Below are 13,816 nucleotides of genomic sequence, written 5' to 3' on the forward strand. Positions count from 1 at the left end.
TATGGTTCCTATTGAGAGTGACAATCAGATACAGATTTAGATGAGGAGGAAGATATTGATCAACTTAGAGTGTGTTTGGTATGAAGGAAAACATTTTCCAGAAAATGTTTTTCAATTTTCCCATGTTTGGTTGGGACAAAAGTTTTGGAAAATGTTTTCCTAGAAAATGTTTTCCTGGAAAACAAGTAGATTTTAGACTTATTTTCTCATGTTCGGTTGGTGAGTAGAAAATATTTTTCGGAAATGATTTTTAGTGTTTAATTTATTAATGAAATTTGTTTTTGAGAGACATCGTTTATTTTTACTTAAGTAAAAATAAACGATGTCTCTCAAAAACAAATTTCATTAATAAATTAAACACTAAAAATCATTTCCGAAAAATATTTTCTACTCACCAACCGAACATGAGAAAATAAGTCTAAAATCTACTTGTTTTCCAGGAAAACATTTTCTAGGAAAACATTTTCCATGGAAAACATTTTCCTCCATACCAAACACACCCTTAGAGTTAGTTATTCTAAATTGATCAAAATATAAGGACGACAAAAGAATCAATCTAATTCCATAAGGAAGAGATGATAGTAAACATTCATCATTATAGATTGGAACCTTTTGTATTCTTTTAGATGTGAGGTTAAAGCATTAAACTCCAAGCCAAAACTTTTAAGAAAGAGCCAAGTCGTCTGTTCAGTAGGCATTTATACGTGCTGCAGAAATTGTATATTCTGGAACTAACATAACCATGAGTAAGCCAGTTATAATCAGCAAGTAAAGGAAGTGTTGACTCTAGAACATAGATAACTAATGCGCGAAATATTACATGGCATGAACAATGATAATCACAGGTATTCCAGACCGAGCAAATGCAACTTGTCGTGAAGGAGCCCTCTTGCCTTCAACCGATCCTATTACTAGAAGAATAATCAAGCACGTGTTCAGATCAACTCAGTGGCGTATGATGGATTTTAGCCAGTGATGAGAAAAGCAGATGGATGATTTAAGAGGCGTGTATTGGAGCAAGAAACTTGTTGTATCTGGAGAACCTGGAAACCTGGAAATGTTCATTTTCTTTAAACTACAAACTAGATTATGTTACAGTGACCAGTAAGTAAAACTTTTCTCGGACTGCTAGAATGGCTTGGGTACAGCGCAGTATATTTATGTAAAGTGCTACCAAAATTAAAGGATAAAAACGTGAGGGAAAAAAATACACAGGAAACATAATATACACAAGCCTCATTCATTGATCTCCATTGTTCACCGCTAAAATTTCCATGTATAGTGCAAAATCCCTAACTGAATATTACTTTGTAGGCAACATGTCACTAGATAACCTTAAATTACCGCAGAAGGCTTCTGCTGTTTTTCTTCATAACTGCTTCAAGGAACCTGAACATCCATTTATCTAGCATGCCTATTATACACAAAACATTAGGTAAGTATGTGAGAATTTGTGATTGGATCAATGATTTCCAACTAAATTTAAGGTCCTGTTTCTTCCGTGTTTCAAGAATGTGTGATTAATTAAGATTTCCAGCTAAATTTAAGGTCCAGTTTAAGTGTCTCAAGAACGTGTAATTAGATTAAAGTTTTCCAACTAAATTCAAGGTCCAGTTTCTTAACTGCAAGACACAGTACTTAGGGGTATCCCCAAATTCTAGACAAAATGAAATCTTAAGAAGAAGTCAAATGAATCAGGGGAAAAGATTGTTGTTCATACTTTAAATTCACAAAAGCCTTCTCAGTTTAGTGTAAATAATGTAGTTCCTTCCTAGTATCAGACTCATTAGACGATTCTATTGATTTATTCTCAGTGCAAAACAAAGGGGTCCCAATATTAAGCCACTCCTAACCCTATGATTGTCATAACCACATATAAAATCAGTACCTACGCAAAAGACGCAATATAAACTCCAAATCATTGGCAGATGCCAGGTCTATGCTATACCAGGAAATAATGAGAATGGAGATGTTGTTTGAATGGAAAAACCCTTGACTGAGAACACAGAAGCGAATACTATAGAACATGGGAGAATTTCCAAGGCATTGGTTAACTCTTAAAAGATAATCTCCCCAGAAATTAGCATTATATTCTCAATATGAAAGAAAAGAACAAGTACAAAAGAAGACTCAAAATCATATTTACTGGCACCAAAATATATTTAAGCATTTTCCCCACACCCCAGCAAATGATTAACAAATTCTTCACACAAAGCAAAATGAGCATCAAGTTCAGCTTCAAATGCAAGATGCATGCAAAAGGAAGAACAGAATCAGAGCAGACTTTTGGTTAATCAAGGAACTTTATACCTTAAATAAATCCTACAGCTAAGTATTAGAGGCAAACCTGTCAAGGCAAAAGTACCACCAAGTACTGCACATAGCCGAGTGATAAAGTGCAGAAAATTGCGACGTTCTTCTCTGATGGTCACAGTAATTGGTGACAAATCATATAAGAAATATACAGCTGCATTAAGTGGGAAAGCCATTCAATAAGCAAAAAGTACAACAAGAGAAGAAAAAAAGCAGCAATTGATAGAAGGAATTAATCTGTCGAGTACTTGAGACTTTAGAGAAGCACCTGGCCATGTCCGATCAAACTCATTGATGGGAGAAAAGTATTCCGATACAGAGAATTGATTGGTTGGCAAAACTTCTTTTGACAGATACCTATATTCAGTGGGAACAATCTACACGCAAAAAGCAGAAATTCAAATGAAGAGAGGAAAAGGAGAGCCAAACAATGCAACACTAGCCTTCTAAGAAAAACTTAGTAAGGAATTAAGGTATCTAGACCTTACATTTCACCATAATTTAAGGAAATCCCTCACTTCTGGTTATACTTAAGGACAATGTGACGGAGGACACTAACAGATACATGGGGTTTGTACAGTAGCAGATACTGGGACAAGAAATTACTCCTGATATACAACTGTGTATTTAAAAATTAGCTCCCTTAGTCTGAATACAGGTGTCACATTTAGTTTTGACTACTCGACTACAGTTGAAATCCTATTTTATTTAAATTTAAGTGGGTCCACAAGTACAGATAAAGTTCCGACTTCAAAAAATGGAATACTGTTAGTGGGCAATAGGTCCCAAAATTGACCTTTTTCTGATAAGAAAGTAATCAAGAAGTATTGCAATGATATTTTTGAAAAAAGTTCTTATTTCAATTGGATACAATCTTGAACAACCTGAAAAAGGAAGTAGGACAAGAAGGAGGGAGCTGATCATATCATTATATATCATATCATAAATGACAAAAAGTGGAAAGAAACTAAGTCAAAAGTTGATTATGAAAATACCCCTTACCTATTAATCATTTTCTTAAAAATATATTTTTTCATTAAATCAACTCCATAACTACACCTCTTCATTTTCATAACTTATATTCTAATGATATCCATTAATTTTGTGCCTTTAACTCACACATTATCATCTTAAATTGATATTATTTTCTACTTCTTTTTAGCTACCATCAGTTAAAAGAACTTTTCATTTCTTTTACCTTCTATAAAATCAATAGTTCTATCCTTTGGGCTATTGTCAAATTTTTATATGCTTTCTTTTTTTAAAATGCTCAATATTTGGTGTATTCTTAGCACTTTCTGCAACAAAGCTATATTCTTTTTATAGTAGTTTCTTAGACCTTTGTTTTGCTGTTACTAGTTTTTGTTCTTTATTGTTCATTGCTTGCGTTTCAGTCTCCAGACTTTGTTTTATATTATGCGACTTGTTTTGCTTGGTCACTTTTGGAATTCTCGTATCTGCTCAATTACTTCACTACCTTCTCTATTAATTTAAGAAATTTGTACTACCTAGTATAAAATCATGTGCGTTAACTATATGCAGTTACAATCATCTTTTTTAGCTAAAAGCAATTATCTGCTGTTGACGACCCTGATGCAGAAAATAGTCTCCTCAATTTCAGTTCAAAGTGGAACAGAGATCATGCACCACTGTGAATGTCTCCAGAAACTACTATCACCCATTTGGTGTAGCTCCATAAGCATCACTAGAGTTAATTAAGTTATTCTGGGACTGTAATTACCAAAAAAAGAAAAATGGTCACCTAAGGATTAGAGTCTTTCTATTTAATAATTTTTGGATAATCGAGAATCCCCAATAGCCGGTAGCACATGGCTTGAAACTCAACAGATAATGGGCTCACCCCTCTACCCTTCTATTTATTGTTGTTGCTCTATGGAGAATGCACCAGCTTATGACCTGTATAAACCATTAATTGGCACATATCCTAGTATAGGCAGAAAATCAGATAGTGAGCTCCTAATTACGAAATATAAGTTCCCTACAACAACAAAAAATTTGAAACTGGTGCTGTCGAGATAAATTACCTAAACTTAGCTCATATTTCTTTTTTAAGTCAAGAAAAATGACTGAAGTGAGCAGTTGCACATTCATTTCCTCAGTTCAAGAAATATTTATGGCTATGTCCAAATAATGTAGTTTTACACTAAACATCAAATACAATGTCCTTAATTTCAAATGAGGGCTACAACTCAAACCTTAATATAATATTTGAATGTTCCACTTGCTCCACGCAGAATTCGTTCTGTTCCATCAAGTGGGTTGTGACCACCAGGATATTTGGGCCCAAATGATAAGTCATGGATGATATGGCTCACATTGACATGAGTAGTACCTCCAAAAATCTGCAGTAATTAAAAACAGATACAAACAAGAGTAAGCAAGAATGTAAGCAAGAAATAGGAAAACAAATTTGATTTCAATAAGAAATTCCAATCAACCAATTCTTAACAGGTTGTTATTTTCAAGTCTACTTAAGTTTCACTTTAAGGAAGAAAGTAATGTACTTCAAAACAGGGACCAAAATTTATGCAGCAAACAGGTTTTAAAAAAGTAGTTTACTTGCTTTACCTGTGAATTAAAAGTATATGGCTTGCCATTACAAACTATTCAGCAACTCAATTTTTTAACTATTCATCGGACTATATCTAAACATTTCTCTAAATGAAAATTAATTAAGATATAAGAAAACTAGCTACGAACATCACAAGTACACAAGAAATATCAAATCTCCAGCGACAAATGGAAATTTGATTTTTAGCTGAACTACCAAGATATATTTCAATTAAACTATATTGGATTCTCAGACCTTTCAGAAGTTTGAATTCTCTACTTCCTCAGAAAATAGCTTAAAGTAAAAAGATTCTCAAAATTTAATATTAGCATCTTCCAACTAGAAACCTTCAAAGATCAGTAGTACATATATAATCAACAATAACAGAAAAGAAAGTTAAATGGAGTAGTCATATCTTAATGGGTTGTTGTATCAGTGCACAAAATAATACAATAAAAGAACATAATTCCAAGAGATCTAACCATTTGAGCAACAAAAATGTTTAACCCATGAACAGATATATGGAAATTTCCAGCAACACGTTGGACATCCAAAACACCATAGACCTGTAATAAGCAAATACATTATCATTTCCTTTTTTTGTTAAAGTAATTAAATGATATTAGAAAGCATCAAGAAGATGCTAAGTTACAAAAGCACCGTGTGCAAGAAAGCTGCTCCAAACAGAAAAAATGGAGCTAGCTTGGCAAAAACTTGTGAAACAGTCAATAGGGAACCCTACTACTCTACTGTACTAGAGATAGGGAACTAACAAAAGCCGAAAGGTTATCCACACTGTTTACATTGGCAAATACATTATCATTTCTTATTTAGCCCAAGGGGTGTATCTGGTACTTCCAAGGATAAGGATACAATTTTTTTTCCTAATCTTATTTCTGAGGTATAAAGGAGAAAAAAGGGTGTTTACAAATAAAATAAGCAGCTAAAAATGAAAGAGGCACGTACTCTGCATCCTTCCCCATGAGCCAATGCTTGCTTGACCTTTTTGATCAAATTTTCAGCATCTTGATCGAATCCTTGCATATGGGTTTTATTATCCGAATCATCGTGATGGTCTTTATGATCATCTGATCAAAGTTGTCAATTTAGAACCATGCTACATTGCTATTAAACATATAGGATATTTTTCATCCAAAACAAAAAATAATGCAAGTTCACTAATGTGAGGAGAAAAAAGGCGCACGCAATTTATACACAGAGTCAAGAGCAGAACAAAAAGGCATTACCATGTTTATGTTCCTTCTCCTCAAGGTCTGACAGATACTCAGTTCCAGTAATGTGGCCATCACTGTTCAAGCGAAGCTGCAAAAACTCTTCACCATTAGCAAAATGCTTTCACAACTCCGTAAAAAGGTAGGGATTTGTTGTTTTTTGAAGCTTGTACAGGGTTGAAAGTTAAATGGGAAAATAGCAGTTTATACCTATTAAGGATGTGACAAACATCCAAAGTCTAGCTGACATTTTGGGCTGCGGAGTGGGGAAATTGCCCACAACTTATTTGGGTTGCCTTTAGGTAATACACACAAAGATTTGAAGATATGGGACAACATAGTCGAGAAGACTGAAAAAAAGACTAGCTAGATGGAAGGCTCAATACATTTCTTTTGGTGGTCGACACATTCTTATCAACTCTGTTCTAGATTCTCTCCCAACATATATTATGTCTCTTTTCACTATACCGGCAAAAATGGTTAAGAAATTGGACAGACTTAGGAGAAATTTCCTTTGGCATGGCTGCAAAGAGTACAAAGGATACAATTTGGTCAAGTGGGCGACAGTTTTGCATAGAAAAGATAAAGGTGGCTTGGGCATTAGAGATTTGAGGAAGCATTACAACAGTCTTTTGATGAAATGGTTGTGGAGATACACAGAGGAGAGGCAAGCTTTGTGGAAAGATTTGATTAAATGTAAATATGGGGAGGATGGATTCTGGTGTAGTAACATAAGCACGGATGCTTATGGAGTGGGGGTTTGGAGAGCTATTAGAAACTTATGGCCCAAGTTAGAAGCAAATTTACATATCAAGGTGGGGGATGGAAGGAGAACTAGATTCTGGTGGGATGTATGGATCAAACAAACCACCCTAGACTTGTTTCCTGATCTATTTATTTTGTGCACCAATTCTGAGGCAATGATCAGTGATTGTTGGACAGTACAAGGTTGGAATCTCTATTTCAGAAGACTTCTAAATGATTGGGAAATAGAGGGTACCCAAATTGTTGGAGGAAGTGGGGGATTTTGCAGGCACCAATACTGACAATGATGTTGTCAGATGGTCACACCGTAAGGATGGCATCTTCGCAGTTGGCAGGGCATATAAAAAGGAGTGCAACTCGCGAAGTGGCAGATACCAGAGTTCATGGAAAAATATCTGAAGGGCTGCAGCACCAACAAAAGTTAAATGCTTTACTTGGCTGGTCATTAGAAAGGCATGCTTGACACATGAAGTCTTGAGGAAGAAAAAAAAGATCATAATTCCGTGGTGCTCTTTATGTGGGAAGACAGGAGAAACTAACAGTCACCTATTCTTACATTGTACTTTCACAGCACAAATATGGTCCATGTTTCTCAACTACTCAGAAGTGAAATGGACTATGCCCGAACGTACAACTGATTTACTTAGTTGTTTAATCAGGAGAGGAGGTAGCAAGAGACAAAAGACCTGGTGGAATTTGATTCCACATTGCATTTGGTGGACAGTGTGGAAGGAGAGGAATAGTAGGAATTTTGAAAATATATCCAATTCCATTCACAATGTGAAGCGGAATTGCATTGTATCTCTATATTTTTGGTGTAAAGAAATAGGATTAGAGGATTCAGATCAACTTTTTGATCAACTCTTAGAATACTTAGGATCCTCGTAAGAATTATTCTTTTTGTTTTCTTTTTCTGATTTTCTAAAGGTCCCTATGCTGAAGAATACAATGTTTACCAATTCTCAAAAAAAAAAAAAAGGATATGTGCTTGGACAGCGCATAGGAAGTAAGTACTGCAAGAGAAAACCAAATTCCTATATGAAGTGAAAGGCAATAACAAAATCTCCACTGAACTGTGCAACAGAAGTTGATTAGTCAAACTCAGATTTGCAAGTGAAGGAGGTCCACTAGTTCTAGATAGCTACCTAGCATGAATGAGAGACTAATATAATCATTATGAGTATTCAATACAATATTTTAATTATACTCTAGAATTTAAAGCATTCTAAGCTATGTAAATTAGCACAGTTGAGACACTAATATAATCATTAGGATTACTCTATACAATATTTTAATTATACTCTAGAATTTAAAGCATTCTAAGCTATGTAAAGTAGCACGGTTGTTTTTGGGTGAAGCGCAAAGCATGTAGCTTGTTACAATTCAGACAAACTAACTTCCCTCCTATTCTCATGACTACACTACACTGCTCGAGTTTCCAAGATTCATCCATCTTTATACAAATCTCCCCACCTATAAGGTGTACATTACGAAACATCTAACCAGTGTTATCAAACGCAAAAAGCGCAAAAAAGCTCTAAGGTCTGTTGGGGCTTTAAGTGCAAAGTGCAAATAAAGCGTGAACTTTAATGAAAAAAAGGCGCAAAGGGAGAAAAAATATGAGTATATGTTTAGTCCAAGACTAATAATTATAAAACATGAGTGACAATTATATGACCAAAGAAATTGAATTTTTTTTTTGATAGAGCAAAATATCAATTGTTTAGTGTCACTTCTTCAGAAGAGGCTCATTGACAAGAAAAAGTTTGCTTAGAACCTAGATGACGACACTCTATGTTGCTCAGACTCTTCAAAAATGTCAACGGGTGTGTGACGGATTCGCCAAATGTAGTGTATTTTTGGAGAATCCGACATGAGTGCGGCATCAAAAGTGAGGAGTCCGCATAACTAAGACGTACTGAATCACACATAAAGCGAGGTGAAGCGCACAACACGTGTTGAGCCTCGCTTTAAGGCTTAAGCAAGCTTAAAGCATGCCTTTGACTATACTGCATCTAACACACAAATTTATTCAAAAACATAAAAGATTTGAACGGGAAGTATGGTTTAAGTAAACAAGGTATCTTTTTTTTATGACTGTGGTTTGTGGGCCAACTTTCGCGCAACTCGACTAATTCCACGGGATACCTGACACATTCCCCCAACGTTAGGTATCAGGTAACTCTGTCCTCCAAGGTTAGGACATATGGGAGATCACTTATTTTTTATTGTCTCCGCTAGGATTTGAACCGAAGATCTTATGACTCTGAACCATTTCATTGACCATCAGGTCACACCCTTGGGTGCAATATAGTATCTTTTAAACCTGCACTTACTTTATGCTTATTAAAAGTTTCTTTCACCTTTAAATACACAATAGGTTCAACAATTTTGAAACTAAGAAGCTTAAATTTTATGTGATAAATCATGCTCCCTTAAAAATTGATATTCGCTTTCTCAGATACATTTCCCAAAATTGACATGCCTCAAAAGTTCAATAGAAAACTGACAATTCAAATGTTCATATGCTTTTCCAACTCTAGTTTGCATATAACACCAGATTTTCTTCTTTTTCTAAGTACTGATCAAGGAATTCATTTGCTACTATTACTGCATTATGAGTGCATTTTGATAACTAGATATAAGTTTTGCTATCACCTTCTTCAGCCTCTCGGTCAAAGTGTTTAGAAATAATCTAATACACTTCCCAATAGACTTACTGGTCTAAAATCTTTAACTTCCACAACTCCTTTTTTATTGGGCGATAAAGCAATGGAAGTAGCAATAAATCTTCTTCAAAGGTAGAATTCAGGTTGAATCACTCCACCATCTTCATTTATCATCCATGACAATCTTCCAACACTTTTGGAAGATAAACATATTAAAACCATATGGCTCGAGAACCTTGTTCCCATCAAACTGCTTTATATACCCTCTATTTCCTCTTCAAAAAATGGTCATAGTACCCAATTTTTTTTTTTCATTTTGTGTATTTGTCTCCAAGTGTTACCAATAGACACCTTCACTTCTGCCTTCAGGATATCTCTTTTTCCCTTGCAATTTCCTCTCGCACTGAGGAGATTGTTTCCTTTTCAACTATTATTGCATTCTCACAACTGCTCCATTAAAATGATCCAATTCTTCCAGCCTGTTCAAAGCCTTTTTCTTTCCTTTTCTTCCAGCCAACGATACACCTTATTGTTCCATTTCTTAATATTACTTAACTTCCTGGCAACAATAGTATCTAGATCACAACTCACCTTGTTTGAGTTCCACCTTCACACCACAAGTTCAATGAAATCATCTTTATCAATCCATATGCTTTCAACTTAACCCATTCCTTTGCTCAAAACACCACATTCAGAACCAATTCATTGATTTACTGAAATCGGATGGGCTATATGAATCCTCTGCGCCTATTACACTTTATTTAAGTGCATTTATTCCAATGCTAATTACTAAAAGTATTTATCTTTTAATACAAATTTTGTAATACACTAAAACTAGAGATTTTCATAATCTCACACCTAACCCTGCAGAAACATACTAGTCTCTAGCCAGAAAGATAGTGAATCTAACATAAGCAAAAACAGCTTGACAAAAAGAACAACTAAGCCTTAATTCTAACCATTGCATTGGCAACTGTTTAAGCAAAACTTGTAACCATAAACACTCAAGAAAAATTTAATAGTTCGGTTCTCTTTAGATGCTAATATGTGATTAAAGCAACTAGCCAACTTAAAAATGTGAAACTCAGAAAAATATAATCATGAAATACTAAATGAAAACAGAATAACTGGTTTTTTCTGTCATACCCCCACTAATGCTTCATTTTGCCCCTCTTCCACCCTCCCCACCACCACCACACACACACACACAAAACAAACACAAAAGAGGAAGAGAAAAGCTAATAAAGATATTTTTTTTTATCAAGAACTAAGAAAGATACTTTTAGCAGATTAAATCTAATAAAGGTACAAATAGTTGCTAGTGAAGACACTACAAAAGTGAAAGCACGGTTAACATACTAAAATCTACAGATTTATGCATCATCTTCTCATGCGAAATATGGTCAGTTTCCTTTCAGTTTGATGGGTAGAGCACTTCTTTTTATGATAGGTAGGGCAGAACACTAATTTCTCAAATCAAATAGACCAATTACCTTCCATATGTTTGTATCAAGGTCTACTTCATGCTTCCCCGACATATCAATAGCATCCACACTTAGAACTACCAAGGTAGAACAAATTGGTCAATGTCTGAACTCTGAAGCTTTTCGATACTAGGTATTCACAAAGAAAATGAAATCTAAAAGAGTGTAAGCAAATATAGACCAGATGGGGAGTTATTTATCTTACCATCACAAGGTAAAGAGGGGAATGTCATATTGATGTGTATGGGAAGAGTCTCTCCACGTCTCAAGTCAACAGCCATCTGCGAAAACATAATTCAGATCAGAAACTTTTAAATTACACTTAAGTGGGACAGAATAAAGTAACAATAAGAGAAAGCAAAATTGAAGAGAAGAAAAAAACCTGGTGAACTGTAATTGTATTAAGATAGTAACTCAGTTCATGCAGAAATAATGTTGACATGATAACCAGCCCCACAATGGAAACTAGTGAGTAAAAACCAAAGGTGTAAAGTTAGTCAAGAAACAAAGCTAAAGAAAGATGCAGAATATAGTAAGCATATATCTTCTAACTGGACAATTCTAAAGTAACGCCAACTGAAGTAACAAGCAACAGTTGCCATTCAGTACCAGGCCCTTTGCATCAATAGGTTAAAATAGCCTAATGAGAAAGAATTTGTTCACGTTCGTAGTTGCACTAAGTTTTCTTTTTTAAATTGAGATTGGCTTGGTCTGTTTCAAAATACAGTTAAACAACACGTTAACTAATCGAATATAATAAATTGGATTGGATTTTGACCGCGCGTAGGGAGCAACTTTGACAAAAGGACAGGAAATCTTATAGAATCAAACAACCAATGAACAAACAGAAGTAGCATCAATAACTTTCATGAACCAAAAAAGTATCTCCAAAATTCACAGCATAGATAAGCATAGTCTATGATCAACTAACTAGACGGACACTTGCTAAAAACAAATGTGCACAAACATGAAGTAGCACAACTTAAACATACAGAAGCAACATATTTAAATGTTGACACAGTTTAGGATATTCAATTCACAGCCAACAGTTCTAATTACTGCTTCTTCCGAAACATCAAGATAACTTTTTCTTTTTCCAGTATATACCAAAAAAAGAAAAAATTAGTCATGATCATCCATCTTAGCTACTCACATGAAGAGAAGACATGTATTTAAGAGATTATAATACCAAAGGCGCCAGATTTAGTCTTTTGTAACAAATGCTCTTCCGCGCGTGGAAAAGCATCCATGGCTCTTAGAACTTGCTTCACACCCATCTTTCTCTATTTTCTACAACTGCAAACAACCAATCAATTTATAAGATGCTATGTCTAAATGATCAAAGCTAAACAAAAATACTACATCATTGAGGAGGAAAATTAGATAATTTGAAGCAAATCAAATGATCCAAGGAGTAGTAAATTGTAGAGAGAGAAAGTACCTTGAAAGGAAAGAGAGAGAGAGAGAGTGAGCGAGAGAGGGAAATGGAAAAGCAGGCTGAGAGAGCTCAGGGGGAAGAGAAGGAGAATCCGATCTCTGAAACTTCTTCTGAGAAGAAAGAAAACGACGACGACAAAGATGCATCGACAGACCAAGAAAGACTTTGCTTTTCTATTGGTATTGGGTTGGCCCATTTGGAGATGAGCCCAATTATGAACAATATCTTGTTAGAGAAAACTTACCTAAATCTCACCAGTTTATGATGAGATAATTACTTAGATGCATTCTACAATTTACAATATTATGAATTTACTAAATATTGGTGCATCTTAGTATATGAATTTTGAGATATATGAAATTAAATTAGGTGTAACTTTTAGATATATTGTATCCAAGTGATTTTGCTTAAATATGAGACACATAACAATTTCACTTGTCTCCTTCCATCTTGTTCACCATTTTCCTATGTGTATGATATTCCAGATACATGTGAATGATATCATAACATGTATAAAGCTAGTGTGTTATCTAGCGTTATGCACATTTAGGATACATGACTATCTTGTTCGTCTTCCCATCTCGTTCGCCTCTCCTCGTATTTTAGTGTATCTGGTAAGCAAGAATACATGTATGTAGGTATATCTTCCTCAATATATAGTAGGAAACTCTTAATTAACGACAAGATACATAATATTTTGAAAAGTCTAGATAATAATATATAAGCTAGTGGAATATGTCTAATTATGTAGTTCCCCCCCCCCCTTTTTTTTTGGAAAAACTACCTTATTAGACATACATTTATATCATATATACTGATTTTATCTATATATTCAAAAAAATTACGCATTTTAGACTAATTAACAATTTCCTACCATATGTTGAGGAAGATACAACTAGACACGTGTATTTTTTCTATCAAGATACACTAAAACAGGGAAAGGGGCAATTGACATTGAGTGTGTATATATATATATATATATATTAGATACATGTGAATCACACTAGCTAGATATGTGTACATGTGAATATGGTGTGATTTTTATGTAGATACCACATGCATAGGAGAGTGGCGAGCGAAACACGAGGGAGACAAGCGAGATTTATGTATCTCAGATACATGTGATACAATTTGGATACAATGTATCTAGAATAAATTACACAATTTTGGCTCAATATTTCCTGAGATACACGTATCTGAAGTTAAACACATCAAAATCTAATAAAATTCGTAATATAGTAAATTAGATGCATCTAAACAATTAACTCCTAAACTATAGCTAGTGAGATTTCTCTAGGTTCCTTTCTCTTTCTTAAGTAATTAGATTTTATATATATATATAT

The 13,816-nt window shown here is 34.5% G+C and overlaps 1 protein-coding gene across 2 annotated transcripts; it reads right to left on the bottom strand.

Moving 5' to 3' along the window:
* Window positions 1–682: 682 nt before the first annotated feature.
* LOC107023993 (endoplasmic reticulum-Golgi intermediate compartment protein 3-like) lies at window positions 683–12,636 on the bottom strand. 2 transcript variants are annotated; one of them, XM_015224856.2, is made up of 12 exons: window positions 12,477–12,636; window positions 12,225–12,331; window positions 11,418–11,500; window positions 11,241–11,316; window positions 11,045–11,112; window positions 6,133–6,208; window positions 5,852–5,973; window positions 5,368–5,451; window positions 4,530–4,676; window positions 2,582–2,690; window positions 2,348–2,467; window positions 683–1,051 (listed from the first exon to the last, which is right to left on the bottom strand). In XM_015224856.2, the coding sequence occupies exons 2-12, from the start codon at window positions 12,310–12,312 to the stop codon at window positions 966–968; spliced, it is 1,059 nt and encodes a 352-aa protein (XP_015080342.1). In that variant the 5' UTR covers window positions 12,313–12,331; window positions 12,477–12,636; the 3' UTR covers window positions 683–965. The 2 variants fall into 2 exon arrangements, with proteins under 2 accessions (XP_015080342.1, XP_015080343.1); XM_015224857.2 differs by lacking the exon at window positions 683–1,051 and adding an exon at window positions 1,106–1,414.
* Between the last annotated feature and the right edge of the window lie 1,180 nt (window positions 12,637–13,816).

Source organism: Solanum pennellii, chromosome 7 (assembly GCF_001406875.1).
Source record: "Solanum pennellii chromosome 7, SPENNV200".
In the NCBI taxonomy this organism is placed as follows: Eukaryota; Viridiplantae; Streptophyta; class Magnoliopsida; order Solanales; family Solanaceae; genus Solanum; species Solanum pennellii.